The sequence below is a fragment of the Triticum urartu genome, unplaced genomic scaffold, assembly GCF_003073215.2.
Source record: "Triticum urartu cultivar G1812 unplaced genomic scaffold, Tu2.1 TuUngrouped_contig_204, whole genome shotgun sequence".
In the NCBI taxonomy this organism is placed as follows: domain Eukaryota; kingdom Viridiplantae; phylum Streptophyta; class Magnoliopsida; order Poales; family Poaceae; genus Triticum; species Triticum urartu.
Window position 1 is genome coordinate 8,649 of NW_024112505.1, and position 27,066 is coordinate 35,714.

Sequence of the window (27,066 nt, forward strand, 5' to 3'; positions counted from 1 at the left end):
ACATGATATTTTTTTCGCCATCAAACTAGTCATTTGACAATGTTTCTAAATTTTACCGAATTGAAGAAGGGCCTGCATGGGTCGTGGCGTGCCAGGCCTTTATATATGGCTGGGCTGAACTGGGCTGGGCCGTGCCCCCCATATGGCCAGGTGAGGGCAGCCGGAACCGTGAGGGCAATGCTGGGGATCCATCGATCTGGCCCTTGTCTCAAAAAAAAAATCGATCTGGCCCTTATACGTGTCCCGATCTATATCCCCTAAAAAAAACCGTGTCCCGATCTATAGGCTGCAGAGCTGACAGGCGCCGCCGAAAGGACAGGGAGCGGCGACGGCGTCCCCGGTGGGATCTGGGAGGCAGCCACGGCTATGCTGGAGGCGGCTCGGCAGAGGCTCCCACCGGCCTGAACCCATCCATCCCAGGCTCCTGCCGGCGCGGTCAACGGGCGAGCGGGTCGGTGAGTGGAGTCTCCCAACTGGAGGGGGGAATAAGCAGAGCAAGCGCATCCATAGTCCTCTACTAGGCTCAGGTTCGTCGTCTTCCCGCTCACTTCCTTCCTTCATGCCCACTACTCTTCGGCCAGCAGTAGCTTACTCAACCCATGGAGTAATTTGATTCCTCATGACCGAATCATTGCCCTTGTCTCGCCGCTGTTCGAATCGCGTGAGCTCCAGTCTCCATGGTAATGGTTGGTAGTAACACTCAGACATCAGTGCATCACTATTCAGTCGGAACGAGATAAAAGCACACACTTTTCAGATTACAACTCTGGGGCTGCCAGTTTATTCGAAAATTGCCTTTGGAGCCGGTTTTGAAAAATTCAAAATTCAACAAAATTCGTATTTTTACATTTTAAAAAGTTCTGAGAAAAAATACAGACATACATGAAGGCATAACACACATGTGCGCAAATTTTTAGGATGAAATACGTTGAAATGAGGGCTGTGCAAAAAAGACAAATCTGTGGCTTTTCAACACATGATACTATTCATCCCAAAAGTGAATGAATTTGTTCTTTTTGCACAGATAGCATATCAAGGTATTTCATTCTGAAATTTTACACACATACACATCACATCCTTGTGTACTTGTATAATTTTTTCAGATTTTTCTGAAACCAAAAGTATGAGTATTGACTTTTTTTTTTTCAAAAAATTCGGCCTCCATGGAGGCCAAGCTCCAAAATGCCATTCTCCAGTTCATTCTGTAAATAAATTTGTGTTTGCGCTAATGCATCATTTATATGCCTATACCCAGAGTCGCAGGAACCATATGTGTGCGCTGTCATGTTTCTTAGTTAGCACACAGTCTACTTTAATCCTTAGCATCCACTTCATATTCTTCTACTAATATTTTTCTCTGAATTCATAATTTGTAGCAGAGAAGCTGCAACCTGCAAAACCAAGAGAGGGCTGTTGTGTGTTGTGTCCTCGCCATGTCTGGACATCAAGGTTGGGCAGACCTGCCAGATGTTCTGCTTCATTCGATTGTTGCTCTGCTGGGCTCCTTCTCGGACCTTCTTGCCTTCGCTGCCACCTGCCGCTCATGGTGTGATGCCCTCTCCTCGTATCCATCGAAATCTACCTTCTCAACGCTCTTCCCGCCTCTCCTCCTCCAACCTGATGTCCCGGTGCGCTCTCCCCGTATGCCGCCAAAATTTGGTGACAAATATCCATGTCGTGTCCTTGATCTAGCCAGCCAACACTCGCGTCTTTGCTCTCAGATTCCCCTAATTAATCTTTCTCGTCTAAGTAATGACCCCCAGAGTCCGCTGGGTAGTTTCTGCTTCGTGGGTGCTTCTTATGGCCATCTCATCTTCTCTTGCAACAGGTCATGTCTCATTGTTGATGCGTTTACAGGTGTTACTGTTACACCGCCACAGCTACCGGGTGACGAATACACCGAGGTTTACTACGGTGCCCTCACGGGTCCCCTATGGTCACCCAACTCACATCTCCTTGTCACTAACGGATCCCACAGTTTCTTCTGGCATGCTGCTAGTCATTCTTGGTTGAGGCCTTGTCCCTGCGATGGAACGGTCAAGCAGATCGTGACCTTCAGAGGCCAGATCTTTGGGATGGACTCTGGTGGCATGCTCTTTGCCGTGCATTTGGCACCTCAGATCTGCATACAAAAAATGATAGTAAGTTGGGAGGAAATCATGTCCACCATACGGCATCTTGCCAATGTATGCCTGGTGGCGTGTGGGGATATGCTTCTCATGGTCGGTTGTCGGGGATCATTTCCGGCGAGAGGGGATACCTTTGAAGCCTTCCGCCTCGACCAGTCAACTGGGCATCCAAAGTGGGTGCAGGTGGAGGAGTTGGGGAATTGGGTGATCTTCATCAGCACCGACAAAAGAAGCCAACCATTATCTTTCATGAACCCGGAGAGGTGGGGAGGAAAGAGCAACCGAGTATACTGCTATTCCCATGATTCTGAACATTGGGCTGCATTTGAGCTGGGCAAGCCCGCCTCCGATCCAGATAATTTTGTTTCAATGAGCCAAGGCAGCATGGTGCAGCCTATGTGGGTTGTCCCCAGCATGTTCTCTCTGTGTCTTTGATGGATGTGCATTCTTTTTATGCATGGCTATATTTGCTAGCTGGAGCAGCTTCTTCTATAAGAATGTGTCGGAATGCATGAAATATGTCCATAGGAAAATCATGTGATCGTTGAAAGGAAATTTGTCGTTGTTATTTTGGCATCACTTGGATGTGTGGTTGGAGTATGGTATCTTGTACTCAGTTTCAGATTTTTATGGCAGTGATGTATTTGACTATGATCTGATGCATGTCATTTGTTTGTCTGTCCCAAACCTGAGCCGACTCCTGTAACCGTTAATTCCAGTTTCTGGGTATTAGTGTTGGTTATAACATTTATATTTTTGTATTTCACATGTGGTTACATACAAAGGGCTTCATTCTTTAGATTGCATTGAAAGGTAACATATATAGGGACGTGGAGTATCTGCTCAAATGAGCTCGGATGAATAGTAAAATCGAAAAAAAATCAAAAAATTCTGATTTTTTTGGTAAACTTTGATAAGTGTTGTAAGTGCTTGCAAATTTTCATCATGCGATCACATTCGTGGAAGGCTTGCAAAAATAAAATAAAATCAATGCTCTAAAAATGCTACCTTCAAAAGCATTTTGGAGCACTGATTTTGTTCCTTTTTTTTGCCATGCCTCACAAGAATGTTTTCTCATGATGAAAATTAGCAAACACTTACTCCCTCCGTTCCTAAATATAAGTATTTTTAAAGATTCCATTACAAACTACATAGGATGTATATAGACTTATTTTAGAGTGTGGATTCAATCATTTTGCTCCGTACGTAGTCCATAATGTAAGATCTAAAAAGACTTATATTTACGAACAGAGGAAGTAGAACATTTGTCAAAGTTTACCAAAAAAAAAATCAGATTTTTGATTCTTTTTTTCAATTTTATTGGTCATCCGAGCTCATTTGAGCTCTAGCTCAGATGGGTACTTTCGCATATATAAGGTTATATTCTTTATGATATCATACTTAGTACATGGCTGGAACTAAGTAAACATATGTGCCGATTAATACTACTAAAGCGAGATCCTGTTGTTACCCAGAGTAAATATACATGTGAGGCCGAGACGACACCACAACACATGTTATGCATCCGAGACTGCACAACACCGCGACACCACCTGTCGCAAGGAGAAGACGAAGGTCATGCGAGGCCGAGATGGTTCCATGACACCTATGTGCCATCGACTAGGTTGCAAGGCACCGCCTAGCAAAGACATAGCAAGGAGCACTCAAACACGAACCACAAGAACAACAAGGATGAAGCCTGCCAGAATGGGAAAGGCATACACCCCCAAGCCACGGCCCTCCCGGGCAGTGGCGATTCCACTAGGGAGGCTTCAATAGGCTTAAGCCTATCCTCCAAAATCCTATTTAAGCTAAACATATCATTTGACAAGTATATTTGGGTGATTTACATGCAACAATTACAATGCATTTGCTAATTAGATTTAGGGAATTTGTGTTTTAAGCCTACCCTTCAATGTCCTGCTAGATTCGCCACTGCTCCCGGGTGACAGGAAGTCGCATCCATGGCCGCCGCAACGAAGCCATGAAGCTCGCCAACCCAACGAACAAGCGCCCACCGAAGCTGATAGTAGGACAAGGGGGACCTCCCCAACCACCCACGGTTGCACCCCATGTGGGGAGCAAGCCGCATCCATGGCTGCCATTTGCACGCCAAGGAACCACCGACCTCTGCAACCACAGCAGGCCGACAGACAGGAGAAGAGGTGACCTCTGCAACCACAAAAATTTAAAGAATTGTTATCATGGCTACAAAATAATATGATTATGCCTGCGACTTAGCGTAGTATTGTAGTAGTATTGAACAATTGCGTACATGATCTAGTTGAGTACGCCTGTGGTAGTAGAAGTTAGGCTTCAAACGATCCATTCTGCTTAGTGTGTCATCATGTGTTGTTTGGTGTTTAGGCTACAAACTAGTCATAAGCCTATAGTAAAACAGAAATTCCATATTCATGGAAACAGAAAGTTCCGTTTCCACGTCTGTTGCACCGGAAATCACTGTTCCATTTTTGTTTCAGTTTCCGCATAGAAGTTTACATTTTCATTTCCAATTTGCAAATTTTTGTTTCCGTTTTCACATTTCCTCTCCGTTTTCATTTTTCCTCCGGAAAAGCAGAAAGTTTCCACTCCATTTTCATCCCTACCGTCTAGCAAAGACATACCAAGGAACACTCGAACACGAACTACAAGAACAACAAGGATGAAGCCTACCAGAAAGGGAAAGGCATACACCCCCAAGCCACAGCCCTCCCGGGTGACAGGAAGTCGCATCCATGGCCGCCACAACGAAGCCATGAAGCTCGCCAACCTAACGAACAAGCGCCCACCGAAGCTGATAGTAGGACAAGGGGGACCTCCCCAACAACCCATGGTTGCACCCCATGTGGGGAGCAAGCCGCATCCATGGCTGCCATTTGCACGCCAAGGAACCACCGACCTACGCAACCATAGCAGGCCGACAGACAGGAGAAGAGGTGACCAACAACATTGCCCCGCACCACACCGGGAAGCCCCCGACCACCACCAAGCTCCACAGAGAGTGCCACCCATGTCGTTCACACCAAAGCAAATGGGGGAGCCCGCTACAACAGTGGTGCAGGAACGGAGCAGCCCCAATGGATCCGAGATGGACCCGGCCGGATCCAGCCGCGCGCCCTAGGTGAAATCAGGGGCGAGCCCGACTTTTTCTCCAAAAACTATGAAAACTTCGGAGTGCCTGTAGAGATGAGGCGAGAACCAGCTATCTTAACTGTAACTGTCTTTTGTGAACTTTTTTGCATTTATTTCTGTGATACTGGAATCACACAAGGCCAGAACCAAGCTACAAAGTCTTCCATAATAAATTCAAAAATACTATTTACTTCTACACGTTGCATTTCCCAGGACGCACCATGGAAATCGCAAAGAATTTGCATCCCCTTGCACTTGCACAAATATATGTGATACTCCTGAGGCGATCTAGTATCTCCTCAACCCACTGGCATCAGTATATCCCTGAAAGGAAAAAGAATGTCCCAGAAGTCTATAAATACATGTCGCGGTAAAGATGGTAATACCTTGGAAACAATGTTCTTTTTTTTTGAAGGAAAACAACATTCTAGCACCACAATAATAAATATATGGGCGTTCTTCCCAAGCAAACTTACAGGATCAGATAATTTCTGTTCTACCAGTGAAACTCATGGATATCTACGGACTCTATTCGCCTGATATGACCCTGAAAATGAGTTGCAGAAGGTAAGCTGTAAGCGTCTGTAGCTTTTGCTTAAATTTATTTCACTAAAATGCTCAAATTTGATCTAGTTTGTGAATGGCAGACCCCCCCAACCACCACCTAACTGTCATGTTACTCCATCAGTGATGGCTATGCATGATAGGTGCTCATGTACAACTGAGAAGGGCTTACCAAAGAAATTGCAAACTCTTACTCTCTTAGCATCTTAAATCTCTCCTATGTTACAAATGACGTGGTGTTACAACTTACAAATACAATTATGTTGTGTTAAAGACCGCAAATTCACAATGATGCTGTCAAGTGTCAGCTTGAAACATCACTAGTCAAGTAGTAATCCGCTAGGTGTTCTACCAAAAGAAGTGGATACATAATTATTTCAAGAAAAAAATATAGATAATCATTGTAACTTATTAAAAGTTTAGGGTAATAACCGTACCATAAGGTCAATAATTAGAGCTTGGGCTTCGGCGTTGCTGTTCAGGCAGGTACCAACATGCTGGAATTAAGGAAAACCCGTAGGCATGAATTATCAGAACAGGACAGAGTGTTGCTGGAAATAAAAACAAAATAGCTAATTTTATTTAGGAAAACATTTAGGTGTCCAAATAAATATTTTTTAAAAGTCTACACATGCATACAAATAATACAACAACAACGACAACAAAGCCTTTCAGTCCCAAACAAGTTGGGGTAGGCTATAGTTGAAACTCATAAGATCAAAATCATGTCATGGTTCTGGCACATGACTTGGTTTCTATGTTACATAAATTTGGTAGAGAAACTTTTGAGTGACTCCATTTCTACTAAGTTTCTAGCTATCCTGTGCTCGAATAATTTTGGTACTGCAGAAAAAACAGTAGGCATGTACTTAAACTTGCGTATATATATTAAATATGCCTGGATATCACCACAGGAAACTATAAAAAATCTGAACAAAAAATAAATCTTAAATATCTGAAAGCACCCATCAAATCCCCCTCAGCAGTTCATCTACTGAATTTTTTTTGGCGAGAAGTTCATCTACTGGTTCAAAAAGGACATGCCACAAAACACCGTTTCAACCTCAATCCTTTAAAATGGATGTTTTTTGTTAATTAAGCAACTGAATTTAGGTACTACCCTCATACTTTCAAGTGCTTACCCTTACACATTAGAGGTGCCACCCACTTATACCCTTAATATTCCAATGTGCCAACTCCTCCAAAATGGTAATCCAAAGCTTTCACAGATTGTTCATCAGACAACTTGGTTGGAGATGTTGGAAACCAACAAGAATAAATATCTGCTTAATTTAGCCAACGAAGGTCCTCCTGACCAAGATGAAAGGGACAATCCGGCCAAGTCGTGCAGATGGTGATAAGGAAGCGATATGTCGAAAGTAGCAACAAGTGACCAGTAAGAAGGCGACGGACAATGTCAGGTCACAGAAAAGGCTACAGAAAGGACCGAGAGGCAAAGTCACATCAACAACAATGATAGGGGCACCGAGCTCGATTCAATTGAAAAGACCATGGGAAACCCCCAAAAAAGCGACTAAATGATTTACGGTGAAATGGATGAATTCCCCGCCATGCAGACAGATTCAAAATGAGATGACTTGGATGGAGTCAGATGGATGATGGACACGATGGCAATGGACATAAAGATGCAGCAACAGTGATTATGGACGAACATGCAGCAGAACAGAGAAGAGCAGGCAGAAGTGAAGCAGCACACCAGCACACATATAACCATCCCTACAAACCATTGAGCAAACATGACAGTAGAACCATGGCAAAAATGACCCAGTGCAGAAGAACCTCACCCAGCATCAACATCGCAGCAAGGCCCGACACCCAGTACAAGTGATAGCGTTGCAACTTGCAGTCAGCTCTTCTTCTTGTGTGTGGCAGCGACTGCGACACACCAGCATCAGCAGGACGGTTCCGGAGCTGGTGATGATATATTGATATGCACGGGCTGGCGATGACGCTGGATAAAGAGCAGCAACAAGCTCTGATCTGGGGAAGCTGCCGACGACGGGAAGGGCTACCGCTGCAATGGGCCAAGCCTGCAGGGTAGCTTCTACCACCCAAGGGCGTGCTAATGTAGCCCAGCGACAAGTGGCAGTAGAAGAAGATGAGCCGCCTGTTACCTAGAGGATACCGGGCAGCGCGGTCCAGACGAGTTAGAAAGCCACAACCTGGCATCAACAGATCCGGCCAGAACGGTGATGCAGATGGCCAAACCATGCCTCCAAGTCGACCAGATCAGACGAGGATGGAGATTGACAGCGATAATGAGCTCAAGTCCGAACAAAATCAATGCCAGAAATGGGGAGAGGACAAAGGATACACACCCGGACAGTTTGGCCCGCGAAGACGACCTTGCTGTCGAGGAAGACGAAGACAAGCTGCTGCTACCATAGGGATACGAGAGAAGCTCGCCAAAGGAACACATGGCCACATGAGACAATAAGGAACGAGCTACCACTACATCTAGATAAAGATCGATGCCGCCACCAGGAGTGGAGATTGCTCCTCCCTGGACCAATGCAGCAGCGACGGAGAGTGGTGGCACCAGGAGAGAACCTGGCACAAGGATACTACCTCATAAGGAAGCAATAATTACCTCTAATATTTTGCATATTCCTTTTTCAAAAGCCAACTTAACGTTGAGAGGATCAAGATGGCCACTTTCATAATCAACAATAAGATCTTCCATGCATTCAAATGACCTGTACATAGTAAAAAAATGTCAAAAATTCTTGGATATAATGTCGATTTGTTGATATCTACAGCATTGTTAGCACTTGGCACATAATTCCTTGGCGAGCCAGAATTTATTTAGTTCATGTCCTATATACTGTAGATTCTGATTGCATAGATTTGATCATTGTGACTTCAAACATTCTACTGGTGAATTACGCCATTGACCTTTGATGCTTCACAAGAAACAGATACGAGCAACTTTTGGTAGAAGTGTCAAAGAACTTTACTTGTTAACACCACTCTGTTCCTTCTGCGCTACCTCAAACTTCCCAAACCAAGGGAAGATAACATATTTGATGTACTCCAAACATGGGTTGCATACTGCTACTTTTGGAGGACAGACAGCCCTGCTTATTTTTCCATTCAAAGCGCACTGCAACATACAGAAGTGCAATTTCAAACAACCTTATTGTACCCAAAAAAAACTCTGGACAGGAAAGCAATGATTGACAACTAGAAAATGTACAAGAAGCAACATCTCTATCTACGTCCTTTTACATGGCAAGATTATCCAAAAAAGCCCATGCAAAACTGAACTACTCAACCCATATTTAGAAGCAGGGCCAGCCCTGGAGCAGGGCAGTGGGTGTGACGGCCTAGGACCCAAGCTAATTAGGGGCCCATATCTCGTGTATTTCGTATAGCATGCACTATAAAATGCAAGCTCAGCCTAGAGTTCATGGGCCCTACTTTGAAGTTTGGCCTAGGGCCCTTCAAATACCAGGTCCGGACCTGTTTAGAAGGACCAAAATACAGAAGTTAAGAGGCTCCTGTACTGTAAAGAGTTTTCAGGCTCCTGTTAACATAAAATTGACAACCTCATGATACTGACCTGAAAATTCTAGAATTGAAACAGTCTAAGTAAATTTAGCTTGGAATGCAAAAGTTGTGCCAATAAACGCTAACTTCTCTATTGCTGAATGACTATAACACATACCTCCTTATCGTGCATGAAGATGTTCCATTTTGGTTCCCTCATGTTATAAGGGTCCTTTAGTACAATATAAGGATTATCTACTAAATTAGGTAGTGTATCTGTACTTCAAGTTAAGGATCTATCTCATGAAATAAATATCATCATCCAAGCTCCAAACAACAAAGTACAAACAGAAAGATGCATCATAAACAATCAGGACTGCAAAAGAAGAAAAAAAGCCAGAATCAAGATACTGTGCAACATAATAGTTGGTTTGCTTTCGCTTTTTATGTCTTCACAATACTCTCTGGTTAGCATGACAATTTCTTGCTGATCCATGCTGAAGAGCCATATATCCGCCTGCAACTACAAAACAGAAGGATTTGTGTATTTAATGCAGGATCAAGATTATATACACATAAGCAGGATGCTCATAAACACAAGTTGTTTGTATCAGGTGCAAATGATTTTCTTTATTCATTAAAATAATTTTTCTATAATGGGATACTGAGATGATCACAAAAAACTATGGTGACCTAAACATTTTCTCAAGATCTAAATTAGAGCTTAGAGGCATCTACTCGAAAGAAACAATTGTGATACATTGCCGGTGCCCGGTGTTACAGAAAGGCTACTTCATACCAAAGTGCTAGCTTACATCAAATATTTCAAGCCTACCTTTTTGCTACAAACTCTATCCAGGTTACTTCATATCAAAGTGCTAGCTTACAGTGACTATGTCAAGGGGTGAAATCCTGCCCCTTTTGCTACCAACTCTGTTCGGGTTCATTTCAGTTCAGAAGAAGACAGATACATGGTCTCTGAACTAAAACCACGTCAGTTATTTTGGAACGGAGGGAGTATTTGTGTTGTGTTCACTACCTGAACAAACAAGAACTGGTCTAGCTTTTAAAATCTCTACTGTTAAAGTAGCCGCACAAGTAGAAGTGTCCATGAAGGGTGCTCAGTCTCATGTCTGTCCTATTCATGTAACATAATAATAATATGTAGTCCCCTACAGTATATTAGAACTAGTATATGTTTGTATTTCTTCAGTTATGATGGGACCTTTGTTTTCCTCAGTTGACTGCAAAATTCAGTTTTTGTATAAGCCATGACTCTACTTAGAGCCAACAAAGCAACAAAGGTTGAAAAACGAAAGGTGCCTAGCAAAAATGGAAGCTAACGAAGTAAAGTAATCTTTGTTTGACAGGACATGGTGAATTTATTACTAAGGAAACCAACCTTCGGACATAATATAGCAGCAACTTGCATGCATGGGTAAAATATCACAGCAGCAGGCAGTCGCGCGTCATATGGGGCTGTTTCCGTGCAACAGCTGCTCATTAAACAATAAATTGGCTTGCTTGTTACAAGAACGAGAAACTATCTGGCAACACAATGTTCAAGGGTTTGAAAGTGAAAAAGGACCAAAAATTAGCATAAAAAGGGGATACCTTGCCATTCTTTTTAGAGTGCATTTTCTGGAGACATCCAGGGCAAGTGGCCAGTAATCAGATGCATGCCTTTCCAACACATCTGAGAACCATACAAGCTCTACTCTGTCAAGATCCATGCCAGCTGCTTTCCACATCTCAATATTGTAGCAGCCAATTTTCCTTATTACATATTTATTGCTGCAAATCCTATGGTTCCGTTGGGCAAACCAATCTGCTATCAATATTTTAACTATGTAACCAGCTTTGACCATCTTGTTGACATAAATTGTCTTCAGAAGCCCCTGAAAGATATAGCAGATATATGCAACCATTCCATTTGTAGATAATGTATTACAAATTTGGAAAAACTTGACGTAAGCAAATATCAGCAATGAATGGCCTGAGTTGTGCCAAGATGAAAAGTGCATAGTTAGCAATTCCCCAAAACATGAACCAAGTAAACCAGCAGTGCAAGAACTATATTCCTCATGGAAAGGAAAGCAACAGAAACCTGACATGCCCAAACATTTTCTAATTTCAGAATCTTTCTATTTAAGCTCAGTTTAAATGGCATTGTTTGGTTGCATGGATGAGGGTGCATAGGATGATCCCACTCACGCCTTGAAGGCGGAACCTTTGTATGATCCCTGGGACAGGGTTGGGTCGGATGGGAACAGATGGGTTCATAATTAAAAAATTTGTATCCAAGTCATAAATCCATTGCTGATGACTACACCAAGGACCAGGAGGTTCCGAAGACTAAAGCTGAGAAGTGGATGAGGAAGACTATGTCTTTCGTGCAGGAACATGGTGCAAGACCGACATCTGCTGCAGCCACTGCTGATGATGATGCTGGTATCCTGATGATTTCTGGAGCATGGCGAAGTAAGAGGTTCCTGAAAGTTTATGTGTTGGCTTTATTTTGGTTTGGCCTGTATATGCTGGTAAACTGCTAGACAAGTGATGAAGTACCAACAGGTTTTTGCCCAAAGCTTGCCGTTGAGATCAATAGTAAGAAGCTGGATTTCTGGTGATGTCCATACTCGTTTTTTTCTTTCCACATCCAGCTTTTGTTGTCGTACAACTGATTATTACCGATCCGGGCAACAGAAAAGGCCGCTTTGAAAAATAAATCATAATTCCAACCCCACTCATTAAATTCAAACGCTAATCATAAGAATTTGTTTGCATCTTTTGAACCATCCGAAACTAATCTGATTAGAGATCCAAACTAAAAGTGCTTAGAAGCACAATGATACTCAGGCTAAATCAAGCTGGACTGCAGTGAGAATGACCATATGGGCAGACAAGGGAAGAGAGGTGTGTGTGGTATCTGACACTTAACAGGATAAGATGACAAAGTTCAGTGTAACTCAAACCGGCATACGATGATGTAAAAGCAGATTTTTTTTTTGTAGCTATACCTGGGTTATGTCCATCCAGGGGGTTGGCTCAAACCAAACGTAGCAAATGGGGGCATTCTTCTTCTGGAGCAGGAGCCAGAATTCATCCGCATAGACGCAATGATCCCCGATGCTCCTCAGGGCCGCGATCCTCTCATAGCAACTCGGCTCCATTGAGTCCCTACAAAAGTATACATGATAAATTCGAGTTATTTACCCAAAACCAGGACATTATGGGCTAGGGTAACAGATCAATACCATATTTGAGGCAGGGCACAAAAAACCACCAACAATGGGGTTAATCTGTAACGCGGAGCACTGACGCTGCGTTTTAGCCCAGAAAACAGCGAAACCGACAGGTGGGGCCTGCCTGTCAGGATGATGTGGCAAAAACAATTCCACGTGGGCAGGCTGACGTGGCATGCCTATGTGGACAATTTACTGACTTGGACGAGGGTCCCACCTGTCAATGACTCGTGTGTTTATTTTCTTACTCTTTTCTTTTCTTTTCCTGTCAATTCGGTCCCTGTAAATTTTCAACAAAAGCAATCGGGTCCTACAAACAAATTAAAAAAGTCATTGCGTCCCTCCCGTGCTCAAGGTCGACAGGAGTTGCGCCCGCAACCGTGCTCGTCGGACAGCAGCCACCGTGAGGAGTGCAACGGCCGCAGCAGAGCTCTGTTCCCTCGCCCGGGTCGTCATCCAGTGCGCGCAGCCGCAGAGCTCCCTTCCAGTGTCGCCGTAGTGCTTCCTCCCGCCGCCCGTCGGCGTCTACTTGAAAGTGCAACTATCCCTAGGTGGTTTTGGTAATTCATAACAACATATAGCTCATTGAGCTAATGCTATTCCAAGATGACTATTTCAGGAAAGCTCAATGACTGGCATGGCATGGATGTGAAAGTGGAACCCTCAAAATGCTAAGGACAAAGGATTGGCTCAAGCTCAAAAGCTCAAGACTCTTCATTTTATATTTTAGTGATCCAAGATCACATTGAGTCTTTAGGAAAAGCCAATACTATCAAGGAGGGATGAGGTGTTGCTTAATGAGCCTCTTGCTTCATGTGCTTAGTGATATGCTCCAAAACCCTCAACTACTTTCCCATATCCACATATGACCTAAACCCTAAGCCAAACTCGGTCCTACCGATTCTTTCTATCCGGCGCCACCGAGTTTCACTTGTCATAAGCCACTGCCAAACCCTAGCAATTCGGTTCTACCGATAGGGATCTCGGTCTCACCGAGATGGGATTGCAAACTCTCTGTTTCCCTTTTGTAACTTTTCGGTCTCACCGAAAGAGCGAATCGGTCCCACCGAGATTGCAGTGTAAACTCTATGTTTCCTTTTTGTAACTTTTCGGTCTCACCGAAAAAGCAAATCGGTCCCACCGAGTTTACCTGACCAACTCTCTGGTTAGCTTATTACCAAACTCGGTCTCACCGAGTTTGTGTAATCGGTCTCACCGAGATTACGTTATGCCCAAACCCTAACCATATCGGTCCTACCGAGTTGCATGTCAGTCCCACCGAAAATCTCTAACGGTCACTAGGTTTACCTTTTCGGTCCGACCGAGTTTGTTGATTCGGTCCCACCGAGATTGGAAAACTGTGTGTAACGGTTAGATTTTGTGTGGAGGCTATATATACCCCTCCACCTCCTCTTCATTCATGGAGAGAGCCATCAGAACACATACACAATTCCAACTCATATGTTCTGAGAGAGAACCACCTACTCATGTGTTGAGACCAAGATATTCCATTCCTACCATATGAATCTTGATCTCTAGCCTTCCCAAGTTGCTTTCCACTCAAATCTTCTTTCCACAAAATCCAAATCCTATGAGAGAGAGTTGAGTGTTGGGGAGACTATCATTTGAAGCACAAGAGCAAGGAGTTCATTACCTACACACCATTTGTTACTTCTTGGAGAGTGGTGTCTCCTAGATTGGCTAGGTGTCACTTGGGAGCCTCCGACAAGATTGTGGAGTTGAACCAAGGAGTTTGTAAGGGCAAGGAGATCGCCTACTTCGTGAAGATCTACCGCTAGTGAGGCAAGTCCTTCGTGGGCGATGGCCATGGTGGGATAGACAAGGTTGCTTCTTCGTGGACCCTTCGTGGGTGGTTGCTTCTTCGTGGACCCTTCGTGGGTGGAGCCCTCCGTGGACTCGCGCAACCATTACCCTTCGTGGGTGGAGCCCTCCGTGGACTCGCGCAACCGTTACCCTTCGTGGGTTGAAGTCTCCATCAACGTGGATGTAGGATAGCACCACCTATCCGAACCACGGGAAAAACATCCGTGTCTCCAATTGCGTTTGAATTCTCCAAACCCTTCCCTTTACATTCTTGCAAGTTGCATGCTTTACTTTCCGCTGCCAATATACTCTTTGCATGCTTGCTTGAATTGTGTGATGATTGCTTGACTTGTCCTACAATAGCTAAAATCTGCCAAGAACTAAAACTGGAAAAATGTTAAGTTTTTATTTGGTCAAGTAGTCTAATCACCCCCCCTCTAGACATACTTTCGATCCTACAAGTGGTATCAGAGCTTTGGTCTCCATTTGCTTTGATCTCCATAGCTTTTGGTGGTCATAGCCTTGGTTTCACAACCTAGGAGAGTATGGCGTCTAGCGAGGGAAATTATCACCGTAGAGGTCCTTACTTTGATGGTACTAATTTTGCTAGTTGGAAGCATAAAATGAAAATGCATATTCTTGGACATAACCCCGCCGTTTGGGCTATTGTGTGTGTTGGTTTGCAAGGTGACTTCTTTGATGGAAAAGAACCAAACCGTGAAGCTACCGCGGATGAGTTGAAGATGTTGCAATACAATGCTCAAGCTTGTGATATTCTCTTCAACGGATTGTGCCCCGAAGAATTCAACAAAATCAGCCGTCTTGATAATGCAAAGGAAATTTGGGACACTTTGATTGATATGCACGAAGGTACCGACTCCGTCAAGGAATCCAAGTTGGATGTGCTTCAAAGTCAACTTGACAAGTTCAAAATGAAGGATGGTGAAAGTGTCGCTGAAATGTACTCTAGGCTTGCTCTCATCACAAATGAGATTGCCGGCTTAGGAAGTGAAAGATGACCGATAGATTCATCATCAAGAAGATTCTAAGAGCCTTGGATGGAAAATATGATACTGTGTGCACATTGATCCAAATGATGCCCAATTACAAAGATCTCAAGCCAACGGAGGTGATTGGAAGAATTGTTGCTCATGAGATGTCACTTAAGGATAAAGAGGAACTTCACAACAAATCAAGTGGTGCCTACAAAGCCTCATGTGAAGCCCCTACATCATCAAGTGAGAAACAAAACTTCAATGAAGAATTAAGCTTAATGGTGAAGAACTTCAACAAGTTCTACAAGAGTAGAAGCAAAGATAGAAGCTTCAAGTCAAGGTCCTACAATGATAAAAGATCTTCTAGTCGAGAGCGAAACTGCTACAGTTGTGGAAGACCCGGACACTATTCCAATGAGTGTACGGCTCCCTACAAGAGAAGAGAAGATTCTCCAAAAAGAAGAAGCAAAGAATCACCACCAAGAGAGAGAAGGAGTAGAGATGATCGTTATGAACGAAGATACTCACGGAGAAGAAAGGATTCAGAAAGGAAGGAAAAATCATCAAGGAGCTACACAAAACGAAGACATCAAGCTCATGTTGGTGAATGGGTATCCGGCTCCGACAGCCACTCCGAGAGAAGTTATCACTCCGACTCCGAAGATACTCAAGATGAAGGTGTTGCCGGTCTAGCACTTGTGTCAACCAACTCCTACGACATATTTGACTCACCAAATGAAGGAATTGGAAGATGCTTCATGGCCAAAGGTCCTAAGGTAACACACCCCGAGTATGTTGATTTCAATAGTGATGAAGATGACTTGTTAGGTGATGATTTGCTTGTTGACAACTCTAGTGATGAATACTATGATGAAACGTCAATTAATCATGCTAATCAAGATAAAACGAATGACAATGATAAGGAGAATATTGAGGCTCTAACTAAAGAACTAAACACTCTTAAGTTAGCTCATGAAACTATCTTTGAAGATCATCGAGAACTTTTAAGAACTCATGAGAAATTACGCTTTGAAAAGCTCAATCTTGAGCAAGAGCATGAGTTCTTAAAAGCAATCAATGATGATCTCCGCAAGAAAAGTTCTTCTTACATTGCCAAGCGTTTACTCTTATCCACTTACATGCCTCAAGTCAAGTCTAGTAACAAGAACAAGAAAGATTCTTCCTCTAGCAGTAACAATGATCATGCTAAATCCAATATTGTTGCTTCTAGTAGTTCTCTTGATTCCACTAATGATTCTCTTAGCCAAGTTACACTTGAGCAAGAAAATATCTTATTGAAGGGAATTATAGAGAAAGAAGTGTACAAAAGCCTTGCCGGGAGTAAGCAATTCGAGGAAATTGTGCGCAAGCAAGGAATGCACCGGAAGAATCAAGGTGTTGGTTTTGAACGAAAGTTCAATGCCAATGGAGTTGAGTGAGAAGAAGATCAATACCCCAAGACAAAGTTTGTTCCTCAACAAGAGAAGTATGATACTTCTTTCAAGGGAACACAAGCTCAAGATGATCTTCCACCACAAGACTACAAGCAAAAAGGCAAGGACAAGCTTCAAGAGAAAATTGATGCATTTGAAGAAGCTCCTAAGACCTTAGTCAAGTGGATTCCCAAGACTACTTCAAGTTTCACTTCATCAAGTACGACTACAACTCCAAAGATTCCCATCAAGATGGTGTGGATCCAAAAGAAGAAGAACTAGAGAGTTCTTGAGGGTGACTCCGCCAACATACTTCACTCTTATCATTTTGGAAAGAACAAGTGCAATCAACTTCCACATCTTGCACTAGTTCAAGGAGTCACAAACCCTCTTGTTGGTAAGACAAGGGACAAGGAAACCTAAAAGTTTTCATGGACATCATCTTGTGTGTGCATCACTCTATGTCTATGGATATCCTTGTTTGTTCCTTGTGGGACTAACCCATGTAGGTATTGAAAGTGCAATTCACTCAAATGGATAGCTCCAAGTGATCTACATCAACATTGAGCATCCACATCTTCAACATCTACATGAAGTCATCATCGACAAAACCCGAGGTTAGTTCATCCCTCTAAGGGGGGATATCACATCTAGGGGGAGCTTTACTCTAAGACTTGAGCTAAAGCAACTCTAAAGATGTGAACACAACAATGCTTTATGTAAAAGTGGTAACCCCACTTGAGCTTAAACGATGAGTATGACCTATGATCAAGTGTTCTCACTTGACTCGTAAGTCAATATACTCATATATAGATGACCTTGTCATCACAAATTGCTTGATAGATGCTAGAATTGGTTGTGCATGCCTTGTCACATATTTCATTTTCCATCCTATTGTGTGAGCATGCTGGTTGCATATTTTACTCATTCGAGGACATCCACTTGTTGTTTTGATTGTTTGGTTTTATTTCCTTTTGCCAAGTGGATGGACAAGAATGCCTAAGAACCTCCTCTAGCTATCTATGCTTTTCTCGTCTCAAACTCTATTCATGCTACATCACAAAATTTGATCAAGTCAGATTCGAACCACTCTGTGTGAGGAGCGCTCGGAGTCCCCGATTCGTCATAGACTTAAACTTCCAAAACCTCTTTATGATTCTCGGTCTGACCGATACCCTACTTTCGGTCCTACCGAGATCATTAAGTTGATCTAGGTTTTCGATCTCGGTGCAACCGATTTGAACCATTCGGTCACACCGAGTTGCAACAACTGTATACAGTTTTGCATCTCGGTGCCACCGAGTTGTTCCACTCGGTCACACCGACAGGGTCGGGCTATATATAGTCACGGGCAAAAATTTGGAAATTTCTCCGAACCCCTTCGCCTGCGCGATAGCCTGCTCTGCCAACTTGGTCTCCGGATCGTCTCCTCGCCGCCAGCCACCTCCAGTCGCTGGTCTCCGTCGCCGTCAACGGAAATTCAACCCCGCCGTTGCCGCCGTAGCGAGTCTCCGTCGAACTAGGGTATGGACTCGATCTTTGTGCTATTCCCCAATCCGATTCTTAGCATATTGTGATCATCATGATTCTTGCCACGTTTGTTAAACTTCTATCCAGTCAATGAACTCGTAGATTAGGTTTAATTCGAAAATTTTAGGGTTAGGTTTCCGCCGAAACCATCTCGGACCCACCGAGTTGAAAAACTCGGTCCCACCGATTTGGCTTATGCCATTGCACAAGTGAGACTCGGTCTGACCGAGAATTACTTATCAGTGTGACCGATTTTGGAACTCTGTGAAACCCTAGCAGTCTCGGTGCCACCGAACTGTGACTCGGTCTGACCGAGTTCACTAGTTTAGGTGCCAAAACTGCTTCGGTATCACCGAGTTTAGAAATCGGTAGATCCGAGATGCTTTCAGTGGGAAACTAAAACTAAGTTTTTGAATTATTCTTTTGCAAAAATCTCTGCATTTTGTGATGCTCATCCACTCTATCTCATCTATAACCTATTCACAGGGTCAGCAATCAGAGTTTGCATCATGTCAGACCAAAGTGATCGCCAGAACTTGTCAGAGCAGCAAGTGCAGATGAGTGAGGGCACTAGTCCCTCAAGTTCTTCAGATGAAGGCAGCAGGAGCACCCCTAGAAATCTGCCAAAAGCTGCCACAAGACAAAGGAAGAAGAGAACCTCAGAATCAGAGGATGAGGACTATGTGGCAGAAGAGGAAGCAACTTCAAAGAGAGTAGTGCTCGAGAAGGAACATGTCTCAGCTCAAGGCACAAAGCCAGGATTGATAATCAAAAGGCCAGCAGGCAGGCAGCCTATGTCAAAGGCCAGAGCTTCAACTGAGAAGCCCACTCCCATTAAGCCAGTTGCTGCTGAAGGCAAGAAGAGGAAAGAAAGGATGAAGAAAACTGTAGCCAGAGTGCTTGGCAAGGCTTCCATCATGGAAGATGAGGAGGAAGAAGAAGAGGTAGCTGCACCAGCACCTAAGGCACCCAAGCTGACGGGTGATGCCATAAGAACAGGGGCAGCTGCTTCCAAGGCCAAGCCAGCTCCAAAGCCAAAGCCAAAGAGGAACACAAGAAGCATCCCAGCTACTGAGAAGAACAAGGCCCCAGTGCCTGAAGCTGCAGAAGAAGAAGAAGAGAATGTTCTTAGAAAGCTCAAGCCCAAGATCCCAGACCACAACGATGCTCATCCTGTGGCTGAGGACATGAAGCTCAGAAGAGACTCAGGGCTGAGGAAGTGGAGAGAAGCAGATCCGTATGCTTCAAGAAGAAGGACTGCAGTTGACTACAGGTTTCACACCAAGGAGCAGCAAGAGTTTTATGAGACAGTGCTGCTAGACAAGAAGCCAATTGTCTGTGATATGAGATGGGTTGATTGGCAATACATCAAGGACAACGAAGAGTACTACCCTGGAGTGCAGGACAGCTTCAAGGCATGTGGAGTAGAGGACTTTGTTGGGCAGAAGCTCACAAAGTGGAACGAGGAACTCATCATGCAGTTCTACTCCACAGCCCATTTCTACCCAGATGGCAGGATTGTATGGATGTCAGAGGGTACGAGGTACCAGTCTACAGTTGCTGAATGGGCTCAGCTGATTAATGCCCCAGAAGAGCATGACGATGATTTGGACATTTATGCCAAGAAGAAGATGGACCACAACTCAATGTCAAACATGTACAAGGAGATTCCAAATGAAGCACTTGATGCGTTCAAGTTTGGCTCAGTACACTATCTTCTGTCAGGGCTGCCAACCATCAACTGGATTCTTAGGCACACCCTATTGCCCAAGTCTGGAGATCACAAGATGATTAGGGGCCACGCGATCAACTTGCTTCATATCTTTGACGTGCCACAGAAATTCAAAGTCATGAGCCTTATGATTGAAACAATCAAGAGGACAGCAGCAGACCAGAAGAGGAGCTGTGGATATGCCCCACAGATTCAGGAGCTCATCAACTCTAAGATGGGCACGGGCATATACTTATTGGACAAGGAACACCCGCCCATCCGTCCAGATTTTGAAGATAATCAAGTTGTCATGAATGAGAATGAACCATCATCTGCACAAGCACAAGCAAAGAAGGAGAAGGCAAGGAAGGAGAAAGCTGCCAAGATGCCAACTCATGAGGAGGCATCTGAGTATTTCTTGAAAACCAAACAAGAGCAACTTGGTTACTTGATTGCATCCACACTGAGGATTGAGCAAGGACTGGCCACCCTCACTCAGAATCAGCAGAGCTTAGAGAGGATCATGGAACAAAAGTTCTATGACTTGGATGTCAAAGTAACAGAGATTCAGTCTGCAGTGGAACAACTTCAGGATGACATGCAGGAGAGGAGAGGCAAGACTACAACTGATGCATTTGCCAGAGTGCCAAGAGCTCAGAGATCACATGCAGTGCCAGTTGCTGACACCAGAGCCACCACGTCTGCACCAGCTACAGCCTCAGTTCCACCAGCTCCAGCGTCCACTTCAGCCTCGACTCTGACCACGTCTACAGAAGGCTTCGTCCTTGGAGTGCTCCGGACTCCACCACCACCTGAAGATCAAGCCTGAGTGCCGACTTAGCACTATGCATTTTCTAGGAACTTTTTGGTAACTTGTTGCCAAAGGGGGAGAAAATGTATAGATCATAGGCTTCGAGAGAGAGTGTTGCTTTTATTCTCTCTTGTTTTATTTGGTGGTTTTTCGAACTTTGTTTGCTTTTGTGTGAGATACTATGTCATTGCTCGTGAGACATTGATGATCATGTGTTTGATCATAAGCTACACTTAATGTTTGCTTAATATTATCATCTTATCTATCTTATGTGATCATTCACTATTCTTGGTGATGAGTGCATGTATTTCATTCTTATCATTTTAAGCGCTCCACCAAGATGTATGTGACATGGAAGAGTAACCCATGACTCTAACTCTTTGTGCATTTGCAGTCCAAAGAAAATTTTAAATATGCACAAATTTAGGGGGAGCTCTTACTTGTCACATACTTCTCAAAGCGACGATATATTTCATGCTTATTATCATTTGTCGAAGCTTTGATCTATATGTTGTCATCAATTACCAAAAAGGGGGAGATTGAAAGTGCAACTATGCCTAGGTTGGTTTTGGTAATTCATAACAACATATAGCTCATTGAGCTAATGCTATTCCAAGATGACTATTTCAGGAAAGCTCAATGACTGGCATGGCATGGATGTGAAAGTGGAACCCTCAAAATGCTAAGGACAAAGGATTGGCTCAAGCTCAAAAGCTCAAGACTCTTCATTTTATATTTTAGTGATCCAAGATCACATTGAGTCTTTAGGAAAAGCCAATACTATCAAGGAGGGATGAGGTGTTGCTTAATGAGCCTCTTGCTTCATGTGCTTAGTGATATGCTCCAAAACCCTCAACTACTTTCCCATATCCACATATGACCTAAACCCTAAGCCAAACTCGGTCCTACCGATTCTTTCTATCCGGCGCCACCGAGTTTCACTTGTCATAAGCCACTGCCAAACTCTAGCAATTCGGTTCTACCGACAGGGATCTCGGTCTCACCGAGATGGGATTGCAAACTCTCTGTTTCCTTTCGTAACTTTTCGGTCTCACCGAAAGAGCGAATCGGTCCCACCGAGATTGCAGTGTAAACTCTTTGTTTCCTTTTTGTAACTTTTTGGTCTCACCGAAAGAGCAAATCGGTCCCACCGAGTTTACCTGACCAACTCTCTGGTTAGCTTATTACCAAACTCGGTCTCACCGAGTTTGTGTAATCGGTCTCACCGAGATTACGTTATGCCCAAACCCTAACCATATCGGTCCTACCGAGTTGCATGTCAGTCCCACCAAAAATCTCTAACGGTCACTAGGTTTACCTTTTCGGTCCGACCGAGTTTGTTGATTCGGTCCCACCGAGATTGGAAAACTGTGTGTAACGGTTAGATTTTGTGTGGAGGCTATATATACCCCTCCACCTCCTCTTCATTCATGGAGAGAGCCATCAGAACACATACACAATTCCAACTCATATGTTCTGAGAGAGAACCACCTACTCATGTGTTGAGACCAAGATATTCCATTCCTACCATATGAATCTTGATCTCTAGCCTTCCCAAGTTGCTTTCCACTCAAATCTTCTTTCACAAAATCCAAATCCTATGAGAGAGAGTTGAGTGTTGGGGAGACTATCATTTGAAGCACAAGAGCAAGGAGTTCATCATTCAACACACCATTTGTTACTTCTTGGAGAAGTGGTGTCTCCTAGATTGGCTAGGTGTCACTTGGGAGCCTCCGACAAGATTGTGGAGTTGAACCAAGGAGTTTGTAAGGGCAAGGAGATCGCCTACTTCGTGAAGATCTACCGCTAGTGAGGCAAGTCCTTGTGGGCGATGGCCATGGTGGGATAGACAATTTCGTAGGTTGCTTCTTCGTGGACCCTTCGTGGGTGGAGCCCTATGTGGACTCGCGCAACAGTTGCCCTTTGTGGGTGGAGCCCTGTGTGGACTCGCGCAACTGTTACCCTTTGTGTGTTTGAAGTCTCCATCAACGTGGATGTAGGATAGCACCACCTATGAACCACGGGAAAAAACATGTGTCTCCAATTGCGTTTGAATTCTCCAAACCCTTCCCTTTACATTCTTGCAAGTTGCATGCTTTACTTTCCGCTGCCAATATACTCTTTGCATGCTTCTTGAATTGTGTGATGATTGCTTGACTTGTCCTACAATAGCTAAAATCTGCCAAGAACTAAAATTTGGAAAAGTGTTAAGTTTTTATTTGGTCAAGTAGTCTAATCACCCCCCTCTAGACATACTTTCGATCCTACACTACTGCGCGCAGCCGCGGAGCTCCCTCCTGCGCCGCCGCAGAGCTCCCTCCCGTCGTCCATGGCGTATAGTGCGCGCAGCCGCGGAGCTCCCTCCGGCGCCGACGCAGAGCTCCCTCCTATCGTCCATCGGCTTCTACTGCGCGTTGCCACGCTGCAACTGCCTCCATTAGCCCGAGCAGGAGGACCCGCGCAGGAGATGGCTCGGGGGCTCTGCGTCGAGGTCGAGCACGGCGCGCGCCGCGGACGGGGCGGATGGGCACGAGGTCGACGCCGACGACGAAAGCGCCGGCGGGGGCACGGGCGACGGCCACCTGCATCCAGCCCCCCGGTGCCGCGCAGAGGTCGAGCACGGCGCGCGCCGGCGGGAGGAACCGGAAGCGGTCGTCGAGCTGCTGCAGCTTGAAGGCCGCGCGGCTCCGGTAGCCCTGCTCCTTGGCGAGGTGGTAGTACTCGTCCTGCCGCTGCTTCCCCTTCGCCTTGCCCATGGAGCTCTCGACTTGCATCGGCAGAGATGGCTCGCCGCGCACAAGCTGCTCGACACAATGCTCCATAGAAATAGAGATGGGCTGAAGATGACCATGTAGTCAATGACAGGCGGGGCCCGCAGCTCATCTGCCACCTCAGCTAGTCAAAGTTTTTTTGTGTGCTTGGTATTTGCCACGTCAGCCCGACAGGTGGGACCCACCTGTCGGATTCGCTGTTTTCTGGGCTAAACGCAGCGTCAGTGCTCCGCGTTACAGATTAGCCCCATTGTTGGTGGTTTTTTATGCCCTGCCTCAAATGTGGTACTGATCTGTTACCCTAGCCCATAATGTGGTGGTTTTGGGTAAATAACTCGATAAATTCACATGTGACATTCCCACAGCTTATGAAAGAAACATTGCAATCCATGTCAACTCCAACCTATCGATGCTGGCAGCCACATCGGTCCAGCTATCCATGGTGGTGGGAATCTCGGGTTGCTCCATATAGTTCGTTTCCAGCATACGTTGTTGCCTAGAGTGACATCAGATGATTATAAATCAACAGGTTAGCATAGTTTTGCTATTTGGACAGGAGCTGTTGCAGGGTTTGTAAGGAGGGCTTGAGATTCTAAGGGGGCATGAAGATTATACCTCGCCATCCGTGTGGAAAAACCGACGCGGAGAGGGAGCCGCGAGTTGGGAGGCATCGCTGGGGACTTGGAGGAGCCGGGAAGGGGCGGCGGCACGCTGCTGCCTGAAATTCAGGAGCCGCGGGTGATCGAGGAGGAGGTGGCAGCGGTGCGGGTGCTCCGGCGAGAGGAAGACGAAGAACGGTCGGGACGGAGGGCGGCGGTAGCAGAGCTAAGCGGCAGCGGCGGCGCCAAGGGACTGCCGGAGAAGAGAACCAGAGGGCATTTGCGGGCTAGCAGCAGGGCCGGCTCCGATCCGGACCTGGGTAACCCGGCCCAAAAAATCAGCGGGCGAGCTGGTTTTTTTCTCTTTAGTTTTTTAGTCGTTTCCCCCAAAGAAAAGTAGCCTGATAAATTCTACCCTATTGAAAATATAATCATGTATTTTAGAAAATTGTTCAGTATGTGTTTATAAAAAAGTTCAGTGTATATTAATTTTTTTTGCTATGTATTAAAAAACAGTGCAATGGGTGTAAGAAGAATTGTTCGATGTATACAACAAAAATGTTCATCGTATATTAAAATATTTCGATGTATACAACAAAAATGATGACCGAATATAATTTAAAAAGTTCTCCGTGTATTGAAGAACTGTTCAATGTGTATTACAAAATATTCAAAGTATACAACAAAAATGTGCCCCGTATATTATAAAAGAACTTTAGTGTGTACATGTAAAATGTTCAGCATATAGTAAAAAAGTTCATTGTATGTTAAAAAAATTCAGCATATATTATAGAAAATGTTCATCATATATCGCAAAAGGTACAAAAATAACAAAAATCAAATCTGAAAAAGAAAAAAAAGAGAAATAAGTAAAAAAAAGAAAAAACATAATACAAAAAAAAACAAATACAACCAGCGAGGAAGGACACTTGGGCCGACCCATTCGTTTTTGCCCTTCAGTGAAGGTTGGATTGTTAGGCACCCATGGGCGCCAAATAGGATATGCCCAGGCTCACGCCGTGTTTTGCACCTCAAAATTAATTTTGGGCTAGGCTCAGGCTTCTATTGTTTGGTTGGCCTTTTAGCTTAAAAAGTGGTACTTGATGAAAGTATACTTTACCCCTCAAATCCCCCTTAATGGATCTCCCCCTAAACTCTAAAATCGGTAAAATCACCCACTGAACTTGTCAAAATTGGATCAATCGGCCCCTAGGTGGTTTTGGACAGGATTCCAAGTGGTTTTGAGTTATTCGTGCCGACTCAAGTAGGACGCTCAGGTTGGGCTTTCGGGCTTAGAAAATGTTGTCAGACTATGCTTAGGATTTTGTTGAGGGGAGCGTATTTTTTAGCCTGTAAGCATGGAAATAGAGATTTTGCTTGGCACCACCTCCCAGCTACAGGCACTGTTGGAGGCATCCTGATGGGAGTGGACCAAGATGTTTTTTATGTTGTCTCTTGGTCTCACTTAGATTTGTCTGTTAGCTGTGAAATGAGACACAAGAGTCATGGGAATCTATTTAGGGTCATTACAGTTTATGGCTCCCCTTATGAAGAAGGAAAAGAAGCCTTTATTTCTTAGCTTCACACTTTATTTGTAGATACTCACATCCCTGCTCTTATTGGGGGGGGGGGGGGGTTCAACCTAGTTAGGAATGCTAAAGAAAAGAGCAATGGAGTTATCAACCATAGATGGAGTGATAACTTCAATGCTTGGATTGAGATTTGGGGGCTGCTAGAGATTAAGCTCTCTAGCAGGAAATTCATTTGGGCTAACAACCAGGTTGATCTCATCATGTCCACTATTGATAGACTCTTCTGTAGCACTGATATGGACACCCTCTATCCTTTGGCTTCTTCTAGATCTCTTTCTAGATGTGGAATTGACCATACCCCCTCCTCTGGGATTCTGGGGTAGATGTCCAACCTAGGAAGAGTAGCTATAAAATGGAAAATGGTGGCTCCTTAGGGCAGATTTTGATGATCTAATCCATAAGATTTGGTTAGAGCCCAATAGAGCTACTTCTAACCTGGAAAGCTGGCAGATTAAGATTAGAAGCCTTAGAAGAGTTACCAAAGGTTGGAACTCCAAAGAGGAAGCTAATTTTAGAAGGTATAAGAAAATCCTAATTGAAGAATTTGACATCTTAGATGTTAGAGATGAACCCTCTGACCTTTTTCAGAGGTAGAATTTGCTAGAATGAAATTCATACATACTGAACTTAAGAAAATCTAGCTTCAGGAAGAAACAAAAGCTAAGCAAAGGTCTAGAGATAGAGATATCAGGGAAGGAGATAGAAACACTGCTTACTTTCATGTAGTGGCTAACCAGAGGAGGAGGAAAACCCTCATCCACTCCCTAGATGGGCCTGATGGGCCTGTTTATGACATTAAGGACATGCTTAATATTGCTGGGGACTTCTATAAAAATTTGTTTAAAAAAGACAATAATAGTGGCTTTAAAATTAGGGTTTTTATCATTTATGCCATCGGTTTTGTCCCACTACTCAGTTTTGCCATTAGGAATTTCAACTGCTCAAAAATGCCATCGCTTTGTTAGACACATGTTCAAAAATGCCACCGGGCACCATTATTGTGATCTCAAATCTCTTTTGCCATGTTATAATGACATAAATACCTATGAACCAGCATGCCAGCTCTCCTTCTATCTTACTACAATAAAGTGTGGGGCCCACTTGATCCCAACGACGTTCTTATTTTCCTATAAAATTATTCGCTTGGTTACTCCTGACAAGTGGGGCCACACTTATCATTGTGAGATAGAGAGAACTGACATGTAGGTCTAGGCTTATTT

General features: G+C 44.2%; 2 protein-coding genes across 4 annotated transcripts; one reads left to right on the forward strand and one right to left on the reverse strand.

Moving 5' to 3' along the window:
• The first annotated feature begins 279 nt into the window (after window positions 1-279).
• On the forward strand, window positions 280-2,876 carry LOC125526852. 3 transcript variants are annotated; one of them, XM_048691470.1, is made up of 3 exons: window positions 280-527; window positions 1,377-1,546; window positions 1,829-2,876. In XM_048691470.1, exons 2-3 carry the CDS (start codon window positions 1,434-1,436, stop codon window positions 2,562-2,564), a joined length of 849 nt encoding a protein of 282 aa, XP_048547427.1. In that variant the 5' UTR covers window positions 280-527; window positions 1,377-1,433; the 3' UTR covers window positions 2,565-2,876. The 3 variants fall into 3 exon arrangements, with proteins under 3 accessions (XP_048547427.1, XP_048547425.1, XP_048547426.1); XM_048691468.1 differs by having other exon boundaries at window positions 1,377-2,876; XM_048691469.1 differs by having other exon boundaries at window positions 1,380-2,876.
• A 2,511-nt stretch (window positions 2,877-5,387) lies between these two features.
• On the reverse strand, window positions 5,388-23,215 carry LOC125526851 (tyrosine--tRNA ligase 1, cytoplasmic-like). Its single transcript, XM_048691466.1, has 9 exons — window positions 23,141-23,215; window positions 10,950-11,233; window positions 10,738-10,831; window positions 9,747-9,858; window positions 9,514-9,611; window positions 8,804-8,949; window positions 8,437-8,542; window positions 6,263-6,322; window positions 5,388-5,585 (listed from the first exon to the last, which is right to left on the reverse strand). The coding sequence occupies exons 1-9, from the start codon at window positions 23,213-23,215 to the stop codon at window positions 5,550-5,552; spliced, it is 1,011 nt and encodes a 336-aa protein (XP_048547423.1). The 3' UTR covers window positions 5,388-5,549.
• Between the last annotated feature and the right edge of the window lie 3,851 nt (window positions 23,216-27,066).

Bases quoted from the DNA above. Each gene is read 5' to 3' on its own strand.
- LOC125526851 (XM_048691466.1), bottom strand. From the start codon at position 23,215: ATGGACGACGGGAGGGAGCTCTGCGGCGGCGCAGGAGGGAGCTCCGCG. The intron at 9,612-9,746 runs GTATCTTGATTC...CTTGAAGTACAG, and splicing joins ACCAACTATTATGTTGCACA to ATACACTACCTAATTTAGTA. The intron at 8,543-8,803 runs GTAAAGTTCTTT...TACTATGTACAG, and splicing joins GAACAGAGTGGTGTTAACAA to GTCATTTGAATGCATGGAAG.
- LOC125526852 (XM_048691468.1), top strand. From the start codon at position 1,434: ATGTCTGGACATCAAGGTTGGGCAGACCTGCCAGATGTTCTGCTTCAT.